Genomic DNA, 24,339 nt, shown 5'->3' on the forward strand with positions numbered 1-24,339 from the left:
GCTGTCCTCTTTAACCACGAAGAAAACACTTCTTGGACAGACTGCCTGCATTTGATTTGCATTTCAGACAGACCCTCAGTTTACCTTTTTTCAAAAACAAAGCAGAATCGGCTGACACAGATTAAAATGTCGGCTGCTCCAAAAAACAATACAGTTTGTTTTGCATCCCTTATATGGGTGGATGTCACTGCAAGTTTCCTGAATCCACTACTCTTGTCTTTTGATCTGTTGTAAAAGTTCCCAGCGGGTCCTTTTATTATGATTGTCGTTTTTAGTCAAAATCCAAATCTGTGTCGTTTTCTAGAACATAGTTTCTGTAGAGCAGCAGGAGATCATTAGAAATCTACCATTGGTACGGAGTAAGCCCGCCCCCATTTCCCATCCTCCATCCATTTTACATGCTCTCCTGCTAGCTTACAGCCCCTCACACCCCCAAGCTAACATTAGTGGTGCAACAAAAATGGCGAACAATATTGGAGGCATCCAGTTCTGATCCAGATTCCAGGTCAGATGAGGAAAAACGAAAACGCTAACGGAGCTATTTTTCTGCATAAGAACGGAGCGATTTCACTCGATTGTAGCAGCTGCGTCAATACTACGAGATTTTTCAAACGGCATTTTTTCCCTCTGCTCCTGAGTCACAGCAAATTGAATAAATAAATATTCAGAAATGTACAATTTAGCTTGATATATGTCCTCCATTATCAGAAAAATGCCAGGAGAACATGTTAAAAACACCAAAAACAGCACTTCATCAGAGTGGGTCTTGCTCTGCTCTACAACTCTCCATGGGGCTGGCCTACGTGACCTTATATGGGTAAAAAAAAATATTAAATCCTTCCCACAAATTAGGATTCCGTTACCGCAGAAAAGTATTTTGTTCCCACAAAGTAATAATTCTATCCCACAATATAGTACTTAGTCCCCACTTCTTCTTCCACTTTCGGCTTCTCCCATCAGGGGTTGCCACAGCGAACGAGTCGCATGGTAAATTTGGCAATGTTTTACGCCGGATGCCCTTCCTGACGCAACCTTCTCAAATCCCAAAAGCTGACTTTTTTCCACCACATAAACTGGAAGTTGTTTCTTGTTTGGCAGTCTCTCTTTTCTGGCTAGCCCCGATTTTGTGGAAAATGAAACACACCTTCTCGCCTATTTTGTTTGATTTGCCAAGTTTAACTTTACAAGATGTGTAATTCCATTTAATGCAAATAAACCCAGCCGATAAATCCTTTATAAACACAGATGTGAGCAATACTTGGATTTACAGCAGATACCTTCACATTTCTGTCTGGATATCTCATTACAACGCATGGAAGACATGGAGGATGTTTTAGAGATCCCATTTATGTATTTTAAAAAGCTCCACAGAAGCATCGGTAATCCCGTCTCCATGTCTGGGGACATGAGATCAGTCAGGGTCTCTCCCGCTACGGAGAGCTTCACTCTGTCCTGCCGCCAAAGCCGCTTTCCGTCGTTACTTCCATGTCTCTGTGACCCACATTAGTTCGAGAGGGGAAAATACCAATCAAACTAGAGGATTTATTTATTATTGTCTTGATAAAAATAAGAAAAATATAAGATTTTTTTTTTTTTTTTAATATATCTGCCCGGCTCTGGCGGCAGATAGCGGCCCTCTGTCTGCTGTCCAGCCAGCCGCCAGGCATCGCGATCAACTTGCTATAGTCAACAGAAACATCAATGACAGAATGGCAAAATGTATTTTATTATTGCTTTAAACCAGTTATTGTATTTACAATGAAGATGTAACTGGAAGCAATTACGTTTATTTCTGGTTGAAAATAGGGGGGGTGTCAAAGGTCACAGTTATGTCGTTGGAACGAATTAGCTTTTTTTTTTTGTTTTGTGTTGTTTTACCCATGTGAGGTCACAGGCGTCGTACCTGACAACCCAAAAACCTGCAGCACCCGTATGGGTCAATCCCCATGACTAAAGCTTTAGGACAAGAACAGATACAAACATATTGAATTGCAGCTCAGACAGCTGACTTGCAATGTTCCCAGGTTTGATTTCAAAAGCGGTGAGTGGAAGAAGTCATTCCCTTTAATGAGTGGCAGACATTTTTTTATTTATTGCCCTTCTCTAAAAGTGAATTTCTTTCAGTGAATTACTGCCTGAGAAATGAGAGAGAAGGGAGTCGCCAGTCAGCAAACGCTGCCCGTCACAGATATACGGCTCTCTTTTCAATCATCGGCTTCCCTTTTTCCTCTGAACCATTTTTCAAATTTAGGTCGTAGACTTTAAACTCCATTTATCCCCCCCCACACACACACACACATGCAGACTTCATCATAACTGATGGTGGCATAAAAATGTGGGCACACTTGAGCAAAGTTACATAAGCCTAAAACTTAACACACATTTTCACTCCCACTTCCTTTCCTTTTCCTTTTTCATTCACCTCCATAAGGTCATTTCTGAAATAACACACACGGGTCATCTCTGCAGAGCTGAGCTTGGACCTCATGCTTGGATCCTTTAGTGGAAGATTACCTCCCTTGACAGAGAACCTCTTAAAAACATCTTTCACTGCGTGGCACCTCTCCTCTCAATGGCCCTCTTTGTGCCTTTGATTAAACAAACATTATCAGTGAGGCCTCATTCACTTCCTGGCTTGGATTAGCTTTGGGTATGTGGTAACTAGATGAGCGGTATTCAGCCTGAATATTAGGGCATTCTGGAATTGAACATTTTAGGGTTGATTGCTGCTAAGAAAATGACCCCCCCTCCCCTTTTTTATGGATTTATTTATTTTTTAACCAGCACTTACCCTTGTGGGCCAAAGACATGAAGTCATTTTGGCGTTTCGACGCCACAACTATTCCGTTTTTGAGTAAATATCACTGTGTCTGTGCAAGTGTTGATATTTCTAAAGATACTGCAGGGGGTGTTTGGTTGCAGGGAAGTGGGCGCCGTGCTGAGGCCCATGTAGAGCAGAATGTGTGGGAGGTGCAGCTCAGCTCTGACTAATGCTTCACAGCCTATCTAGATTCAGAGTGAAGCCTGTTAAAACCATCAATGGCCACTCATTGAGCTTTAGGAGAGTTCTAAGCGCAGATGACCTTTTACAGATGACATTTATGAAGACGAATGCATCGTTTAGGCACTCTTAAAACCATTGTGGCGACACCATAAAAACATGAACAAGTAAGTAGCAGTGCATAGCAGAATGCCCACAAAGGCTGGATGTAGTTTTAACAAGAGTTGTTCAACTACTATTAAATTCATTTGTGTTCTGCTTTCATCAGATTTATCAGTATCGTTCATCTTCTGTTGTGTGTACAGTACTTTTGCATTATGTTGTGTTTCTTCTCTCAGATAGCTTGTGGGACTACGAAAAACCAAAGCTCCTAAAGCTGGGAGTCCTTCCAGTCAAGGCCATGCTGGCTGTGGAGGAGCACCTTTGGGCGTCATCAGGCGGACAAGTCTTTATCATCTGCACCCACACACACTGTATCCAGGTACAGATACCCGGACTGATACAGCTAACCCTTTCAGACCAGAAATGTCACCGGCAACACCTAAAGGGAACGCGAGCCCTGCTTTTTCTCCGCTTCAGAATCTGCAGAAATAACATTGATCGTATCAACTTTCTAAATGACTCCCCTGTTTGTGAGAGTTCAAAATTCTGCTCTTGATGTGTCGAACCTTATTGCAGTTTAGCTTTGTTGTTTTCAAAAATGAATCAAGAATATCAGGATATTCCAATATTTATTTATGGCTGTTGCAGTTTTTCACGTTCGGTCACTTTAACCCTTGAATGCCAGAACTGTTGCTGGCGACAGGAAGAACTAGTGTGACTCTTCAGCTGTTTGTGCAGTTAATGTAATTCCAGCGGATTCTGAAGTGGAGAAAAGCAGCTTGGTTAACATATACTGGAGGGTTGGCTGTGATGCAGAGGTAGAGCGGTCGACCAAATGTGCGCCCAAATGTCAAAGTGTCCGTGGGCAAGACACTGAACCCCACGGTGCCAATGTTCGGCAGCAGAGCTGCCATCAGTGTGTGAATGTGTGTGTGGGTTTATTTAACCTTTATTTTTTACCAGGATGTCCCTAAAATGCCATATACACACACAAACAAATAAACATGAAAATAAAACTACTTTAAATCAGGTCAAGAATAACATGTACACTCTTTGGTCACACACTCAGAAAGTTTTGTTTTAAAGCAACTTTAAAGAGAGGAGCAGGTGAAGGAGACAGTAACTGTAAAGTGCTTTAGGCTTTCTAAGAATGCAGTAATGTAAGTACACGCCATTGAAGCTCCTTATTGGCTAAACACACCTGATCCAGGTAATCGGCAGCAGATAAGGCAACAGGAAGCCTGGAGTCTGACACCCCTGGCCTTAATGATTGAAGACTTACGGTAATTCAAAGAACGTCAACACTGGAGCTAAAGCTGCCATGTTAAGGGGTTCATCTTTACTTAATAAGTCTTCTGACTCTTCTTCACACCTTAAAAAAGGCTTTTTATTGGGCAACTATGTAGATTCCGTGGTGAATATTGTTTTTTGCACTTTGCAAGAAGTAGCAGTTGTTGCAGTCTCCCCACCCACTTCCAAAGTAGTAGTTTAAGCAGTTTTAAAGAGCCGCTCCGATCATCTTTTGGTATATTGTCAAATCATTCCCACTGATCTTTTAATTACGATGATTTCATTTTTAGACAAAATCTAAAAACCTTTGTTGCTTTCTGGGTCATAGTTTCTACAGAGTGGCACTGTAGTTCATTGTGAACGGGACTGTTGGTCTGAAGCAACCCCCCCCCCCATTGCAGAGAGTTCCCCGTTCTTCCACTACTGTAGCTTACAGCCCCTCACACCCCCCAACATAACATTACCAGTGCGACAAATATGGTGAGCAATAATAGAGCTAACCAGACGTACAGTACAGACCAGAAGTTTGGACACACCTTCCCATTCATTTGAATGAGACGGGGGAAGGGCGTGAACAGGTGCGGAAATGACCAAAAACAGTCACTTGCCCTATAAATGGTTAAATAACGTTTTTTTCATCTGCTCCCGATTCATAATAGCTTGAATAAAACAACATTTAGAAATGCCATTTTGAGCTTAATATTCATTAATATAATGTCTTCCATCATCAGAAAAATGCCACAAGAACGTATGACTGTTATGAGCAGAAGAAAATAGTGTAGGATTTACTTAATCTTGTATATAAAGATAACAAGAACGTATAAAAAACACAATTTTTTATCGGAGTGGGTCTTTCAAAGAAAGTGGTACAATGATTTCTGCTGTCAAAATTCCATCTGAGGACAGAGAAGTTGACTATTTTTCTTAAATCCAAGGTTTTAAATACCTCTGCTCAACCTGATTACCTGAATCAGGTGTGTCCCAGCAAGGCCGAAGATATGTAGAACAAAGCAGGACAGCAGCCCTTACAGACAGGGATTGGGCTTCTCTTGTCTAGAGTTGAATTCCAATGCAGTTCCCCTGCATTTGACTGAAAATGTCATCAGGTAGAAATACTTATCTCCTAAGCTCTGGAGCTTTTGCTGATGTCTGTCTGTTGCAGTCGTCTAATGACGTGTGTCTATCGATGCCACATTCCACGACCCGTCCAATGCGTGCGTGCTAGCCTTTAGGCTTCTCATGGCCTCACATTATAGATGAGGCAGAATTACTGCAGCATAAATAATTCTCTGTATGCTTTTTCCTCGTTTCTTTATCTTTACAGTCTGCTCACAAATCAAAGTAAACAAGCTGCAGTAAAACATGAAAACGATGCTAGAGTTTCCCACATCGTGGTACTTCTTGGATCTTGTCATTTTTGGCTGTCCACTCGCATATCTTTGTGTTTAACTACGGAATCGGGAAATTTACGAATATTGCATGTAGCGTTTTTGGATTCATCCTCCCGTCTGTGCGTTTTACAGGAACACTCCCACTCAGAATATATCGTCCCGTCTTTACATTCACACACAGAAAACAATCTTCCACAGGAGGAATAAGCTGCAAAGTATTCTCATTGTTCGGCAATGTTCACATCGCTCTCGCTTTCCAATGAAAAGTTAAAGTAAATGGGCTTCTGCATTCAAAATTCTGGCATTCCCAAGTAGCTGCACATATTTTTAAGACCACTTTTAGGCTCTGTGTACAAAACGTACATCCACTGAACGCGCATTGAAAGTTAAACCAGGTTGAATAATCAGGGGCTCGGATTTGGTAGTTACATTTGGATGACGTCCCTTTTAATTCGCTCAAGTTGCCAACCTTTAGAAAATTGATCATGAAGGAGAAATGAATAAATACTGTTTGTGCCCAACCAGAATTTCATGACACCAAGACTTTCATATGTCGGAACAAAGCTGTGAAAGAAAAAGTCTGGAGCAAGATTTGCAAGATATTCATTTAGACTTTCAACCTTTAGGTGGCAGACACTCACTAATAAACAGGAGAAAACAAAAACCGAAGAAGAACCCGTTCTCTGGTTGTCCGCGTCACGTGTACGGTGTGTAGAGTGAAGAAATTCCGTCTGGTTAAAACCTCCATTCTAAAATTAAACAAAGAAAAAGTCCAAGGGGAGTTCCGATTTCCCTCCCCTCAGTAGGACATATGATATTCTGTGAAACGGGGTTCAGTAAATGGGAGCACCTGTCTTGAGTGCAGGAATAGGACCGTTCCTGTGACATATGCTCACTCATAATCAGTTTAGCCTCATTAAGCTCATTATGTCAGACCACCTGCCCGCTCCCTCATTTCTTCTCCTCTGTGTGGTTACAGTTAGTTTGGAACGGTGATTAAAGGTCAGGAAAAAGGGGAGCGGGAAGAAGAACTGGGGAGATGGAAACAAAGATACGACATATTTTACAAAGCAAAATGGAAACACAAACTTATAGACAGGATATGGGGAAAGAAACATGTAGAAGAGTGTGCCCTTGTTTATTGCGGCAATTGCGTGGAGAAAAAAAACAGCAATAGGTGAAATCTACAAAGTAGTCATCTTTATTTTTTCCATTAAATAGGCTTTAGAGGCTGTAAAACCCCTCACTACACACTTTATGCACTTATCTCCAACAACATAAACATTTTCACACTCTTATGGCACTCTTTATGTTAAAACTCAAAGATCTGCCAGCGAGCGAAGATTTATATCGATTTGGCAAACTGGACTCATTCTATACTGTAGGTCAGATACAGTGAATAAAGGATATTGATTAACAATGCTCTGCAGCCAATCAGGACGCAGAACACAATGCGCTGTTGGAAAACCACAAAAATAAATAACAAAATTTGCACTTTTAACAACGAACCGCAAAAGGTCAACTGCGTCTATTATTATTAGTATTAGTATTATTATAGCTAAGCAAGATATGTTTTTGATCAACTTTCAAAACTTTTTTTTTTTAGGTGTGAATTTAAAAAAAGTAGATTTAAGCAAACTGGAATAAACCAAAATGTTAAAAGACTCATGAGTCCTGTTGGTGTCAAAAACAAATCCTCTGTAAACTAGAGTTTAGTAGAATCTTACTTTTCTTTACCTGTGAAAGGTGTTGAAACGTTCCATCCCCTGCAGCCGTCTGAACTCAAACATGAAGACATCACTGAAGGAAGGATAACTTTTTTTTCTTGCATCATCAATAATTCCATTCCATAAATGTCTACATGATACTTATTGAATTAAATAGATAGAATTCATGAAATATACAATTCGATCATTTTTGGAATGCACACATTACTTTCTTTTTGTCATCTCACAATTTTTCCCGAGATTTAGCTCTACTTTGAATTCTCTTTTTTATTCTACACTTAAAAATAAAAAAAAATTTAAAAATCATTTATTTTGTTCTCTTCCAATCAAAAATTCAGAATGTGGCATTTTTTCGAAGGATTATGAAAATAGCTCTATTGATTGTGAGGGAATTTTTTTTTTCATAACAATTAACTTATGGTTTGATGAGTTGTGTTACTTTTTTTGTTTGTAAAACATAGCGTGCGCAGACGTAACATTAAGAGTTCTGGGGTAGATGCCGCCGAAACAGACCGACTCTAACGCTTTAAGTTCTTTACTAGTTTTTAGTAATGCGCAACCAAAAAGTTGAGATTTAAAACTTTATTTTATTAAAATGAATCGTTGTTTATCACAGCAGCTACATTGTACTTTAGCTGCAGCTTTGAATCCAGTCTTAATCCTTTTTTTTTTTTTTCCATCTCATAGAGGCACCTGGAGGCTCACCAGGAAGAAGGCATGGTGGTGTCCCACATGGTGGCAGCGGGGGTGGGCATCTGGATCGCGTTCAGCTCTGGTTCCACTCTCCGTCTCTTCCACACGGAGACCTTGGAGCACCTGCAAGACATAAACATCGCCACACCTGTTCACAGTCTCCTACCTGGTAAGACTGCTAACATGTTCAGGTGTGAAGTGTTCACACTTGCCTGTGAATTTAGATGATTTTGTGGTTTATTTTGGAAATAAAGTGACTTTAGAATAATTTTTTTTAGTTTTTTTTCCTTTTTACTTCATTAAACTTTATTAAACTGCGTTTTCTCCAGTTTTCCTGTTTTTTGTGTTTTATCCTAAACGTTATATTTTTGCATTTTTATCAAATATTGTCCAGAAAACACATCCTGCTACTGTGATTTTAAGGGTTAAAACCTAAAGTTCTGGAACACGATATCAGACACTTTAGTCTGCACTCCGTTTCAACATTATAATTCCAAGGTCTGAAAACAGGAAAAGCAGGACTTAATTTGTCCTTCCAGTTGGTTTTGTTACCGCTCTGGCTGCTTCCATGCTAGTTCACCACAGTGTGATCTGCATTTCAAAGGAAAACAAAGTGCTGTTGGCCTCTTTTAATATCTAGTCTTGTCAAATTTTTAACAGCTTTACATTTATAATGTGGATTTCACAGTTGGTTGATTAGTTTTTAGTTTGTTTTTTTCCCTAAAGATTTCATCAAAATAATCAACCAAGAGCAACCGTTTTGTCTCTCCTCGTTGGGATATATGGGAAAAGCTCTTGCTGTTGTAAACTAAATGCACCTTTAGTGTTGCATGGATGAAGTGGTCCAACAGGTTAGCCCAGGTTGAACCTGAACTCTGGTGGAAACCAAAAATAAACGGTCCATTCAATCACTGCCATAAAATACACAAATATCTAACATAAACTGGCACCATAACACTGATTCAAGCCAAGTAGACTGAAAAATCCTAACAAAAAATCATGTTTGAGTGACAGATTAGCTTTAAATGTTTTATCAGACCAGATAAAACCAATGTTATCAGAAATACAAACCTACAACAGAATCATAAAAGGAAACCACAATGTGGGACTGTGCCAGGTTTCCTCCCTCTCTCTGCAATAATGTGTGACTTATTGTGCGACCATGGAGTGCACTCATTCTAAAACTGCTTTCTGTTTGCTTTGAAGCCAAATGTACATAAAGCATTCCATCATGATGGCTCACCTTTGTTCTGGGATTGTGTAAAAGGCTCTGCAGCTGCAGAAACCTGTGATTAACACACTGCGATATCTGAGCCACATCGCCAGAAGTGAGACGAATGAGTCGTGCCTCCGAAGCTGTTTGGTTCCTGATGGATTTTATTGTGAGAAACAAATGTTTATTTTAGGGGCTTTGAAGAAGGACGGGGTAATCAAACATACTCTGTAGGCAGCAATCACAAGAACTAATAGTCTTACACAATCTGTGATGAAGCTTGTTGTCATGGTAAGTAATGAATAAATATAAGTGTATTCAGTGAGAATTTGTTTGTTGTGAAACCAGGAACCTCCTTCCTTGCATGTTTTTTTTTAAACTGTTCAGGATTATGAGATCAAGCTGTAACACTGTCCCAGTCTGAAATCATCTGTGACCTGCTGTTTTAGATCTTATAATCTGCTGCTTTAAATTACCCTGACCCAAAAACGTGGCCTAAAAACATCCTTTGAAGTTATTTTTGCATTAAAACAGATTCTGTAGTGAAAAAAAAAAGGTTTTGTGTCATTAACTTGCTGCGCTCTTTCTCTTTTTCCCATTATGTGAATCGGGTTCACGATCGTTCTTTGCTTTTTGGTTTGTAAAACGATTACTCCGTCTGATGATGCGTTGCCCCAAAAAAAAAATAATGTCATGAAATGGCCACAAAATAGTTCCAACTTTGTGGGCGGCCGTGGTGCAGCGGTAGGGCGGTCGACCCATGATCATAAGATTGCAGGTTCGATTCCCGCCTTGCACGCCCATGAGTCAAAGTGTCCTTGGGCAAGACACTGAACCCCACCTTGCGCCTGTGTTTGGCAGCGGAGCCGCCACCAGTGTCTGAATGTGTGAGTGAATGTGTGTGTAACTGGGTGAATTGGTCTGTGACTGTAAAAGCGCTTTGTCCTTGTAGGAAGAAAGGCGCTATATAAGTATACGCCATTTACCATTTACCAACTTTCAAACAAAATACTGCATTTGTGGAAAAATAATAAAACGTGCAAAATATATACCTAATTTATGCTCACCAAATATTCAAACTGTGCAAACACAATTCTAAATAGTTATTTTGTCAAAAAATATATTCAATTCCTGGGCTGCTCTCCTGGTTGGGCTGGGGCGGCGCTCTCTTTCCCTCCGTGCCTCCCTGCTCTCTGGCTCTGGGGGCCTTGCGGCGGTCCTGCTGGCCCTGGCTGGGTGGCGGGCTTGGTCGCCCGGGCGGCGGTTGTTCCCTGCCGGTTCCCGTGTGGCGTTGGGGGGATTTCGGCTGCCGCTGCTGCTGCGGTGGGGGTCTTGGGGTGGGGATGGCTGGGCACTCTCCCTCCTTCTTGTCACGTTCCACCATCCATTTTAGAATAACATAAACACTCACCTGAGCACAGGTGTTAGCTCACCTTTGCACTAACAGTTTGCATGACTGAATGACTGAAATTTTTCACACTAGTTGGTTTTAAGGCATAAGTATGCGTGTGAACACTATCTGTTTTGTGTACATGTCGACAGGTGGACATTTTTGCAGCTAGCAGGTGTGTTTATAACATTTGAGTGTGTGTGTGGATAGGCCCCACCCTTTTTGTACTACATTTGAACCTTACCTTAATGATTAACAACCAGTAAACTTGTTGCTTTATGCTGCTTCATGGTCTTACCCCCCTTCCCCTCCTATTATCACCCCCTACCCCCCCTCTCTCTAACGTCCCTCTCTCTTCTTCCCCTCTTTCCTTTTCCGTCTGGTCCAACACCAAAGATTTTCAGACATGATTGAAATTAATAAAGTTTGGCCTCAATTACAAAAGGGGTTTATTCAGACATACCTTTGGTTTGTCTGAAGATTAATAACCCCTCTTGTTAAAGTAAAATATGTCCAACACAAGCTCTCATCTGTCTGCCTAGCTGTTGGACAGGACAAGTTAAAAAAAAACAACAAAAAAAAGAATATATATATATATATATATATATATATATATATATATATATATATATATATATATATATATATATATATATATATATATATATATTCAATTCCTGGCAAAAATAGTTAAAATGTGGAAAAAACATACTTGATTTGTGCAACAGAACACTGTATTCTCTGCACTATAGGACGCACCGTCAATGATTTATTTTTAAACTTATGTCGTATGTAAGGCACACAAAACTACAAGGTGCACTAAACGAGGCAACAGAGTCAAGAGATAAATCCGTCAGACTTTATTAAGTGTGTTCAAAGTAATACTAGAACGTGTTTGTAATACCCTACATGTCAGCCACGCTAGAAGCGTTAGCCACATTAGCATATTCACAACAGCTGGATCTCTGGACCTTCTTTGTAACACGTAAAAAGAAAAAAATATTTTCTGACACCGCTACACGTTAGCTACATTAGCCGTTATGATGTATCAGCTCCTCATGAAGTGTCTCGCAGCCTCAGTGTTCTGATAATGCATACAGAGCAGTAACAAATGCATCCACAGTCTCATTGTGTTCCTGCTTTCTCATGTTGAGTTACGCACGTTCGTGGATGACATTTTTCTTCACTATGAAACAAGCTTGGAAGCCATCTCTCGGTCTGCACGTATGCTTAGTCCATGCATTACCTCATCTGCTTCATCACCCATGCAGTAAATCAGCGTATTTATTTGATTTGCCTCCGAGCTTGCATTCAGGTTACTGGCTATGCGAAACCTTCTTATCCACTTTCCCCATTCTTGCGGTTTTGAAAAATCGAAAGGTTTCGGAGGTTGTAGACTGATGGCTGCGCTCGGCCCCGCCGACACTTGCTGCACATTCTCGTCTGCTATGTTCCAAATTGGCTTTTTCTTTCGTCTAACAACTTAGCAGGACTTCTGACACCATGTGTGTTATTAAACTGAGGAAAGAAAATGAGGGTCCAACTGCTTACTTGTTAGATCGCTTCATTCGAATATCGCTTAACATGCCTCCAACATGCGTCTCTCTGAGTCAAACCACGCTTCACGCTGCCCTGACACAGGCGTGATGTCATTCAAAAGCAACCCCGTAGTTCTGTAACAGATTTATTTTAAAGCAATGGCATAACGCCATAAACCTATTTACAAAAACACCCAACTTAGTTTGCAACACATTAAAAACAAAACATTGTCTGACACCGCAACACGTTTGGGCCATTAGCATATTTACAAAAACAGCCAACCTTGTTTACAACGCGTAAAAAAAATAGTCTTACACCTCCACACGTTAGCCACATTAGCATATTTACTAAAATAACCAACCTTTTTTGCGAGGCGTAAAAAAAAAAAAAAAAAACGCTGTCTGGCAGCGCTACACCTTAGCCATATTAGCATATTTACAAAAACACAATCTTGTTTGCAACACGTGAAAGAAACATTGTCTGACACCTCCACACGTCAGCCACATTAGCGTATTTACAAAAACATCTAATCAACGCGTAAAAAAACAGACATTTTGACAGAGCGCCGTGTACTTCTGAAAATCCCTTTCACATCAGTAAATAACCAGAATAAATCCATATAGAAAGCACTCCGGATTATATAACGCACTGTTATTTTTAAGTCTTTAAAGTACGCCTTTCAGTGTGGAAAATACAGTAGTTATAATGTGCAAACAAAATACTTATTCGTGGTAAAACTAGTTCAAATGTGGAAAGCTTTACTTAATTTGTGTCCACAAAATAGTAAAAAAAATGCAAACAAAATGTTTTTTTTGTGATCACACTGTTACCATGAAATAGTTAAAACGTGTAACAAAAAAGGCTACTAATATTTCACATTGATATGTTTTCTGATCTGTTGAGTAAGAAAATGGTGTTAAGCAAAGCGACATGATGGTCGGATACAGTAAAATTGTTTTATTTTAGCCTAGAATTGAAGTAAAAGGGCACTCTGAAAAAAGGAGTACAGTAATCATTTCTGAGAGGCTTTTTAACCAAAAATTGACAGTCAGGTTACTTTAATGGTGAGGTGTGGAGAATTTGTTAACCCCGCTGTCTTGGCACGTATTAGCATCATTATTGGGATTTCGTGGCCATGAATTTTTATTTCCTTTGTATGATTTTACTGTTTCAAGGCTAGAATCTTTTCATTTTTGTACTAAGTCATCAGACAGGCTTTGTAGGTTACAGTTTTGTACCTGTAACACTTTTTGGCAGTCTACATTTTGGATTTGCCGTAACTCTTGTGCTATCCTAGGCACTTTACCATTGGGAGTTGGGTCATCTAGACCCACTAGACAGTGCTCTGAACCTTTTTTCTTCAACGATTTGTGAACCTCAATGGTGTCCATGGATTACATGAAATCTTTCCAACTTTATCCACCTTTGTCATGGTAGGAATAACCCGTCAATGTAAGGGTGGGGTTATCCAAGATAGCACATGGGTTAAAGGTATTTTACAATAATAACTGGATGGTTTATTTGAAGTTTATTTGTGATGCGCGTTGTAGCTCAATAGACGCCCCAAACTAAAAGTGAAGTCAGAACACATCCTTTATCATAATCCCAACAACTGCATAGTGCAGTGTTTACCGAAATCTTTTAGCCATCTCACACTAGCTTAATGGTGTTTATCTTTAGCATCATTATCACCCCTCTCTTCCTCTCTTTGTGTATATTCAGTTTCATTGTTAAATGTAGGGTGTGTACATAGCTTTAATATTTTTCTATGAATGTCAAAGTTCTACTTTCCTTCAAGCCAGAGATGAGGTTTTTTTAGAAAGTTTGTACACAATTTAAATGTTGATTGGTGGGAAGTGAAACCGGCTCATTCTCAGCTTTTATTGTAATGAGGTAAAAGTCGTCTATCGTTTTTTTTCTTGCCGCAGAAAAACAACATTTAAGGATCATTTTTGAGTACCGATCCCCAATTCCTAGACAAATTTTGTTGACATTATCCAGATGCTGTGGAAGAACTTCATTTTAATGATGTGGAAGTAACTGACAGATTTGAGAGATAAAGACGGCATCTGTATCACTCAACAGAATCTATCCAACCACAGAGGAAGTGGGTTCTGGTAGGGCAGCACATGGAAAAGCTTTTCTCCATTGGGTTTTGCTATTAGGAACTGGCTTCCTTTGATAACAGGGCTAAGATTTAAAGCTGTTTGTGGTCATGAAGCTCAGACCTCCCCTTTTGACTCATTTATACTCTTGTTCTGTTGACATTTTAACAAATCAGCCAGTGTTATCTCAAGATTTGTGTCATTGTTAAATAACTGAACGGTAAACTGACAGATCCTTTGGGGACTAACTTGAAGGTTTTTCACTTGCAGTGGTCAGACATCTTACCAGGAAATGAATTCAACAAATCCTGGGTTTTCATAATACTGCCCAAAGAAATGGCCATTCTAAAGATGGAGATTTAGTTGCCATCATTGACTGTTTTTGAGAACTGTGAGTGTGACTCATAGAAAACGACTTGCTTCTGTTCCAGTTATATTAACCCTTGTGCTATCCTATGGGGTCCAGATGACCCCACTCCCAATGTTAAAGTGCCTAGGATAGCACAAGGGTTAAGTCAATTCAGTCGGCATTTTTTTGTGATATGAAAGCCGTCATGTTGGAACCAGATGTTGTCAATAAGCAGTGATTGGTCTAAGTCGGTACAAGTTAACACAACCAGTCTCACCAATCAGGAGTGAGCTTGGTGGAAGTCTACACTTCTACCTTTGGAGACTCTGTCAATCAACATTTGGAACGTTCGACATGAGACCTGATACTATTTATTGACGCATCTCATTGGTCACTTAATAACTTGAATCACTTTAACTGCAGAAAAAATATCATGAATAAAAAAATTCTAATTAGCAAGAATATAAAAAAAAAAGGTATCAGAGCAAGAATGTTTATTCGGACAAACATGATGACTGAGGAATAGCTGTTTCATTCTCAACAGAAGTGTGTGGGATTTTGGCCCCTTGGAACCAGTGGGTACTTACTGTTTGGATTTGGGTGGAGGGGTCCTGTCAATGGTTGCTCCCTTTCAATTAAAACACTCTGCCCACATTGGAGTTAAATTTTAATGAGCTTTGTAAGAAATAAATACCTTCAGTATGATTCCATGTAAAAAGCATAAGCATATTTATTTTTCCTATAAACCAACCTGATTTGTGTAATCAGCCATTTGGCAACACTGTTGTGTCAACATTTTTACTGGTTAACCTTTATGGGCCAAAACTTCGTGACCTTTGATAGAAGACCTGTAATAGATGCTTATCACATTGCATTTTTGCAGAAAAACAAAAACAAAAAAAAGCTCAATTGAGCTAAGATTAAAATAATATAAAATCTTAGACGTTTGACATGAGTCGGTACAGAGATTTCTTCAAGGGAACATGAAGTTACCCCCCAAAAAAGTTATTTTGGGCTCTGATATGGCTCCAAAAGCAGAGATCAAAGACGTTGGCAAAAATGAGAGTCTGCAGATGAACAATGTGTCTCCAATTCGGATGTTACCATCATCCATACTGTTTAGACAGGAAGGACAATTAACTTGTTAGCCATGATGGATTATTCGTTAAATCCTGTGCCCCATGATGGATTCTACAGTTGCAAAATGATAGTGTAATAACTGTCAGATAACAGGATGTTTTGTTAGCCTGGAAAGTTCAGATTAATGTGTGAAGGTAAAAGGAAATACAAAAGCTTAATTAAACTATGAAGGTAAACACAAATCCACAAAATCCTTACAAAAACCATAAAAGAATTGGAGTTGTCCTCAGCTGCTCTGTTTCTATTCATGCTGGAGGTTAACTGGGCGTGGCCGTGCTTCTCCTGTTCATACATGCTGGAGTAATTCGCCGCCTCACTCCTTTACAGACAGAAGTTCCTTATCCAAACATTCGATTTGCAGCTGGGTAATGTGCTGTAATGGCAGTCATTTGATCCAATGCCAGTGAATGCCTTCTCAAGTAAAGTAGGGCATACAGAGCCCATGGAGAGGTGTATGGAGAGTCTGAACCAATCAATGAAGAGTTTAAACACGCAAAGGAAAGCACCGGCCGATGCTGGTCACCTCAGCGCAAAGACTTATCACTTATAGAAGTTTTTATTCAGCAGAAGTTAAAGGAAACCGTGAGGACGTCTCTGAGAATAGAGGGCGGCTGATTGGTGGGATGATGATCTGCCTTCATCATCTGCTCTCTGACCTAAATACGCAGCCATACGTGGTCTAATTGGGGAGGCATACCCATCAGGGGGTCTGTAAACAACACCACCTCCTTTTCTTTGTTTGGATAACACCACCCAAAATGGAACTTCGCTGGTGCAGCTGTGAAATATTGGATTATCTGATGCACACATGCGTTCATGATTTGTATTACATCAGCAATAGATTTTAGTTTAGTCTCTTTTTTTTCATGGTTTGTTGTATCTCGTTTAAAATATTGTAGAAAAGATTATTACTTTCTTCCAGATCAGGGAAATTGATTTGGTACCATAGCGCTCTAAAATACCACAGATAATAAATAACATCAAATAACATGTAACTAGATAACACTTTATATCAGGCTAAAATATTTGATTCTTCTTTGAAATAGCTATTATAGTCTTTATAGTAATTTGTTTCCTGCAAACCAAATCAATACCATGTTGTAGAGCTGTATTTGCATGGGTCAATGCCTTCCACCGGGCAGTCTTAGTTTAAGTTTAAAGTCCCACTCAGATTGTCTTTTACCCCGTTTTCAGAGTGTTCCTAGCGGTCTATTTAATTATAATTATGCCGTTTTTAGCCAACATTTTTAAAACTTCTGTTGTTTTCTGGGACATCGATTCTGCAGAAACGCAGGAGCTCATTCGAAATTCGCCTCCGACTTTTGGTCAGAACCGTTGCTGCAGATCAACTCTTTTTCCCCTCCCTCTTGCTGAGAGCTCTCTGTTTACATTATCTCCCGCTAGCTTACAGCCCCTCACTTCCAACATACTTTTACTGGCGCAACAAAATTGGAGAGCAATATCAGAGCTATCCAGGCGTACAGTTTCGAGCCAGATGTCAGCTCAGACGAGGAAAACAAAGACGTACATTAATTTCTTTTGTCTGCTAATGGATGCATTAGAGCTTGTGGCCCGTCCAGCGTATTTTCTGTCACTAATGTGATCTCTTTTCTTCCCATCTACTCTTGATTCGTAACTATCTGAATAACGAAAAACTCAGAAATGGAAATTTAAGCTTAAGTTTTTCTATATATGTCCACCATTATGAGAAAAATGCCACAAGTACATGTTCCAAACAACGAAAAATACAATTTTTATTGGGGTGTGTGTACAACCCTTTAACACCTAAATAGTGTAAATCTTAGACTGCAATGGCTATGGACCGACAGATTCTGACGCAGAGAACAGCGGCTTTTCATTTCGGCTTTGCTGTGTTATGCAACACTTTACAAATGTAAAGTTGCTTTTCTCTGCGACAGGATTATCAAATTTACATTGTGTGAATATTTTACTACTGTAAAACCAACGTCAACAGTTGAAGAGTTATGGTAGTAGAAAGACACTGCAGCTAAAGATCCTGTGTTTAAGGGTTAAAGGGACTATCTGAATGTTTGGTAAATCACTATGTTCTGTTTCCTAGCATTTAAAAACCTAAAAATACACTAAAATTGTTTTTGTGTTAATAAAAGCTGATATTAAGAACAGAGAGCCGAGTGGCAGACGAGGCCGTGACTCATTGTGCTGATTTGACATATTTCCAGAATAACTGATGTCGTGTGTTTTCCTCCTGTTTTGGGAACCGCTCCTCCCTTCTGCTATTGAGCGTTAAGACCGAGGATCAAAGAGGTCCTCCGCTTTCGGATCCAGCCAGTGTTGACGTTCGCTTTGGTTTATTTTAGTTCACCCTCTGGGCGGGGAACTCCAAATATTATGAAAGGAGGAAGTTGAGCAAGGCCCCTGACCAGGAGTCTGCGTGTTCCTCCTCTGGGCCCTCATTAGAAGCACATGTGGGGGGTGGGGGGCGGCAGTGGCGAGCTGTACCTGCCTGCTTTTCTGCCAAGATTTCTGGACCCTGAACTCGGGGCAGCTGTCATGCATGGGGGCGTGGATGTTGGTCCCACCGATAACCTGGTAGTAAATTCTCCTTAATCCCAAGAGAAATTCTTTGATGAAGGATGTTTCGGTGAAGCTGTTAGAGCCGTAATGACTCGTGACAAACGCACACATTCGGCCTCCGGAGCCGGTATTTGTAAAAGTTCCTCTTACAATCCCAAAAATCTGACAAAACGTCTGGCTAAATGCTATTTCTTACATTTTTTCTACGTGGGAATGCTTCAAGTTCGGTGCTGAATTCCACATCGTATGTCACCGACAACAAACTGTCAGCAATTTGGATTTTCTCGCCGTGCTCGGTGAAAGGTGTCGCCAAATGAACAATCCCACCGTTCACAGTTTGAAAAAGTATTTTTGGCGTGAATAAAATAGAGAAAAGGTCAGGTTAGATTGTCCTGTTACAGTTATTATCTCCTGGAAAAGAGGCAGAGCTCTTTCCTTAATTACTGCATTACGCTTCACTCGCCTTGTTACATAACACTTTTGTGTTTGTTCATTTGACTCCCAGCCGACTGTAATGCTGCGTTGTTTTTGTTGGTTTTCTCTTTGTTTAGATGCTTGAAAAGGCTCGCTGTTATCCAGGCTCCTCTTCACGTTGCCTCGGAAACAAAACGGGCTGTGAGCGTAGCGGCTGCACAAATGCTGGCAGAACTGTACACCTCCCACCTTCCTCTGCAGTAAACTGTATTCAGCTGGAAGGAGTGACCCTTAAATTGGGCACTTTTTCACGTTTTTGTTGTTTTTTACGCCGTTTGACAGCACAAGACAGTATTTCCGTTATAAGTGAAAGAGCTACGGTGAGAGGTGTTTTTTAAAATGTCAAACTAAACTGATGTTCTATGTTTCACCAGGTAACCAGAGGGTTTTGGTTAGCAGCCTGCTGGTTTGCCATGGTCTACTGCTCGTGGGAACCAATTTGGGAGTGACTGTCGCTCTGTCTGTCCCCAGGCTGCAAGGCATCCCCAAAGTGACAGGTATGAGTTAGGGCCAATAAAAATCTTGAAAATATTCATCTCCACGTGGCTTTGACTGTTTGTTCTTCTATTCTAACTGAAAAATCAGGTCAGGACACTGAAAACCAGCTAGAAAAGACATGTTTCCTGTTTAAAAGCAAAATATTTTCGAAGTAATGTACCCTGTTTCTCAACTTCTGATTGAAACAATTAGTCGATTTTCTGTTTTACACAAATACTAAAACGCAACCAGTCCACCTTAAAAAAATTCAAAGCAAATTCCCAATCCTGATTGCCCGTGTCCTTTCATCCATCCATGGATTAATTCATCCAATCACACCGCAAGAATTAAATCATAAGGAGGTAAAAAAACTTTGCAGATGGGTGATACTGAGAAAAACTGCAGCAGAAAAACGAGCAAAGAATGCGAGCGACATATTAAAAAGGCTGGTTTGAACGCAGATTAATGAGCAAAGTCGGAAAGGTGTCTCCAGGAATTTTTGACATGGAGGTTGATGCTTCAAAGAGGAAAGAAACGTTCACTAATCAGATTATAATATAATGTTCTCATCGTTTCAATAAATGTTCGTCTGGTGATGTTTGTATCGAATTTCACCTCAAAATGAACCCATTATCCATCACCATTCTGTCTGTGATGAAATAAACGCCAGTTTCCAATAGACGCCTGTCTCTAATGAACGTCGGGCCGGCTGCCAAATTTTTGGAATAAATGCCGGGGCTACTATTTGTAAGATTTACGGTTATATTATCAAGAAAGTTTTTCAAAACTCAAATAATCTCAGTTTAAGAAAACAGATCATAATGACTAGATTGTTTCTTAAATAAGAATTCATGGCAATACAATTTTTCTTACCCCATTGGCTGTTTTTTTGCTTCTTTAAAGACATTTATTTTTTTCAAATTTAAAGAACTTTTATCTTATTTGTAGGAGTCCTATTTTCACTAGGCCTGTTCTCTGGTAGACCAGCAGAGGGAAAAATAGAAAAAATAAATCTTAGATTTCACCTCCATCTAACCTCGACACCCTCTCTTCTGGAAGCGAGTGCCAAACTTTATTTAGTTTTTTACTGTATTTATCCCACAACGGGACCCATTGAGCAGCCGAACTGCGCTATGGAGGCAGCAGCGTTCAGGGCAGTAGCAATGGTAATTGCCCAACCATTGTTCATAACATTGTTCATTCCCTCCGGGAAACAAACCCTGGTTTCCTGCGCGGTAGTCTTTCACCTTACAATACCCAAAAGTTCATGGAACTTCAGGCATTTTTTGGACTGAACTCCAAAAGCCCAGTCAGTCGAGGAGGCAGGATCTTCTGGCGAGGAGGAGGGTTTTTCCCGTCGTCAACCCAAGACGCATTTTCTGCTTCTTCCTTTCACCAGTTAATAGGCTTGGGGGGTGTGGCCATCACCCGCCAAATAAACAGTATATGATCAAATGTGGAAAAGACCACCACCAACACTTTCAGTAGAATAATTCTTTTTCACAGAAAATCATGTATTAATTCTTACTATCCCAATATTCTGCAGGTCTAACATTTTTTCTTTCTTTCATGCATGTTTAAATGCTCGGACACCCAACAAACAAGGCTGTTGATGGCAAGACCATCACTAATTCCCGTTTTGCTGCTGTGTTTTTGGAGCTCGAGCTGTCTTTAGAGTGGGGGCTTGGCAAACATTCAAGAGTAATTTGTGCTTTTGCACCGACGCATGCTTTCTTTCTTTCCTTCTTTCTTCCTTCTAGCTGGGCTTCAGCTAAACAGTTTCTCGCCATCTGCACTGCTACTCAAGTGTGATTTGTTGATTTCTCGCTTTTCCCTCGCACAAAAATCAGTTGAAGGTCCTTATTTGGACTCAAAAGATCCAGTGATTGGATCCTCTTGACCTTTTTTTTTCCCCGTCTCGTAGGTCGAGGTATGGTATCGTTACATGCACACAACGGACCTGTAAAGTTCCTCGTCATGGCCACGGCGGTGTGTAACCATCTGCCAGACGTACTGTCACCATCCCCGCCCTCTTTGCCCCAACCATCAGAGCCACAGGATGTAGACGGCGACCGCCCGCCCTCCGATTCAGCCACGCCTTCCTCTCAGGGACACGGTGTCTGGTTGGGGGAGGCTGGCTGTACCGCCATGGCTCTGCAGGACTCGCTGTCCTCTTCATCCTGTGGCTCCTTAGCCCCCTCCCAGGGTTCTTTAGAACATGGGCCAGAGGATGGAGCTCTCTATGACACCATTCATGACGCGGCACACCACCAGAGAGCCCGCCGCTCAAGCAAGGTGGATGTCAGCTCGCTGCTGGTGGTCTCTGGGGGGTTGGGACACCGCCGCGTCACCAAAAAGACCAAACCGTCGCGCCACGAGGACAACACCTCCACCATCATGATCTGGCAGATCCCATTACTCAGCATGTGACACCACATTTTAACACATCTCAGACGTTTATCAAAAGAACTATTTAAACCAGAGCTTTATTTGGCGTTATAATATATTTCTGAGATGTTAGCACATGGGTAATGTCGCAAAAAGTTTAAAATTTTTTGAGGTTTTTTAAGGATTTCCTCAGAAAACGATAGGTGCTACCTTCTGCCTGATTACGTTCTATATCTCAGCTAATGCACGTCTTTATATTTCAGTTTATTTTAACTTTATTTGACGGCAGTATTTAAATCTGTGTTGGCAACGACGTACTAGCAGGTGGATTTTAAGGGTTGGGACGGAGAGGTTTCACACGGAGAGCGGATCCTCTCCTCCTCTGTGTTTTAAGGGTCAAACAGGATCGGTTTTTCTCCATGGAACCAGAGTTTAGATGAGACCAGCGCGCTTGCTGCTCCTGTTCTTCCATTTCAAGAGAGAAGGGAATTCCTGAAGAAGGGAAACACGGATGGCTGAATCGGTCTGTGAAGCCTTATGAGAATCTCTGGCAGGCCAGGTTTCTACTCATAAAGGGAGAAGTTATTGCAGAGAGATGTCTTTACCGTAACGCTCCTGTGTGTATCATGTGGGATATTAAAAGATTTCTACATTTGTCAAACTTCTATGTACTTATGTATATTAAAAAATAAAAGGTTTTTAGAACTTTGTTTATTGTTGATCTTTAATGAGCATTTTCTCCTTTTTTTCCCCCTATATATTTGACCATGTTCTCTATTGAAGTAACAGGTAAAGGAAATGGTAGAGAACTGGACTTAGTTTATCTTTTATTACTGAAAACGTTTCATCTCAACAACATGTTCGCCAAGCCCTCAGAACCTGCGGATACCCTGACTGGGCCTTCTCCAAATCCCAGATCACAGGAAGACGAGAATGAACAAGAGCCAAAAAGGAGAAGGACTGTAATCCCAAACATCTCCGGATCAACTGAGAAACTCAAAAGGATTTTTGGCCGACACAGCATCAAGGTCCGCTTGAAAACGTTCAACATGTTGAGACAGAAGCTGGTTCACATCCAGAGCTAAAAACACTAATGTGGTGTATTCCTTAAGTTACAGACACACCAGGCATGTCACAAAGAAAATGCAAAATGCTTTTAGCATATGGTGTTCACACTAGACAGGCAGGGAGGGGCTTCTTTTTTTTATACTGTTAATAGCCCTTATACCACGGTCCAGGCTAATACTCTATTCTGATTGGCTGCTGGGTGTGGCTTCAGTAAGGGTTAATGGCTGGTTCAGGCTTCAACGGCGTGCACCAATTTCTGATAATGCACACTTCGAAGGCCATTAACCCTTAATTATCCGCCACCTACAGTTGGAAGTTGCCAAATGTTGAAGCAGAGCAAAACCTGCTCCAGGCTTTTTCTTTCTCTCCCCTTTTTTCTGATATATAAAAGACTTGGTGTCATAGAATTCTGCACAATCTGCAATAATTGCTTTCTCCTCCATGATCACTTTTCAAACAGTATGCACTTCCGTGAATTAAAAGCGTCATCCATTCGTCACTACCAAATCCGAGTCCCTGATTGGTCAAAGTTTGACCTTTAACTTGCAAATGTGTGCTGAATGGCTGCACGTTTTGTACGTAGAGCCTAACAATGGTCGTAACAACTTGTGTAGGCAAACGCGGGAACGCCAGACTTTTAAACACGGAAGCCCGAAATGCGCGTTTCCTTAAATTTACATAGACTTTTCATTGAAATCGGCTGCTTGAACGTGCGTTGCAGAGGGTGGTGGGAACGTAGCTGCATAGGACACTTAATTAACATCACAGGAGCAACTCTATTCTGCAGTATACCTCCACCTGAAGGACAAGAACCACATATTTGAGGACGGTGATGAAAGAAAAGGCTGAGGGAGGCGTAAGAGAGCCACACATAGTTAGATAATACAGTACAAACCTTCCATCAATAGTAAAGGTCGACTCAGTCTTTCATCTATTGAAACCCAACAAACTAGTTTTAACAAGGCTGTAGAGTGCTAACAAACCTCAACCCAGCAAAAGGGGCCTACGAAGACCTGAAACCAACCATTAGTGGCCTAACCTGCAGAAGGTGTCTTAACCACCCTCTTATAGGATAAACCAGCTCAGTTACCACTCTGATAGAATTGAGAAAGCCTCTTGAAGAATAAAATATAAACCAAGTCCAGTTTTTTTGTCTTTTACCTCCTATTCAATGGAATCAACCTGGATAAATGAGTCTACTCCTGTTATCAGTTTGTGTGAGTAATCTAACCCTAATACTGCATTCCTTTCAAGATTATTTGTCTTGCAACAGTGAAGAAAAAGGGACGAATTGAGCAATAAGGAATGACTAGAAGAGTGTCAGGGGGGTCTCTGTGTCTGCACTCGCTTCGACCTTGTACTCCACTCTGGCTGTGTGCAGCGATCACTGCATGCCAGGACTAGCAATGTGCCCGAGGCTCTGCAGGAACTGAGCT

General features: G+C 40.7%; 1 protein-coding gene across 5 annotated transcripts in view; it reads left to right on the forward strand.

Annotated features, from left to right (window-relative positions):
- Positions 1 to 22,545, forward strand: part of arhgef10 (Rho guanine nucleotide exchange factor (GEF) 10) — a 59,935-nt gene extending 37,390 nt beyond the window's left edge. For all 5 annotated transcript variants that reach the window (XM_023951442.2, XM_023951443.2, XM_078940725.1 and 2 more), the window contains 4 exons: positions 3,340 to 3,482; positions 8,199 to 8,373; positions 19,345 to 19,467; positions 21,372 to 22,545. In XM_023951442.2, the coding sequence (XP_023807210.1) occupies positions 3,340 to 3,482; positions 8,199 to 8,373; positions 19,345 to 19,467; positions 21,372 to 21,877 (947 nt within the window). In that variant the 3' untranslated portion in view covers positions 21,878 to 22,545. The remainder of the gene's footprint in view (positions 1 to 3,339; positions 3,483 to 8,198; positions 8,374 to 19,344; positions 19,468 to 21,371) is intronic.
- The last annotated feature ends 1,794 nt before the right edge of the window (positions 22,546 to 24,339 follow it).

This window comes from Oryzias latipes, chromosome 22 (assembly GCF_053564925.1).
Source record: "Oryzias latipes strain Hd-rR chromosome 22, Olatipes_Hd-rR_3.1".
In the NCBI taxonomy this organism is placed as follows: domain Eukaryota; kingdom Metazoa; phylum Chordata; class Actinopteri; order Beloniformes; family Adrianichthyidae; genus Oryzias; species Oryzias latipes.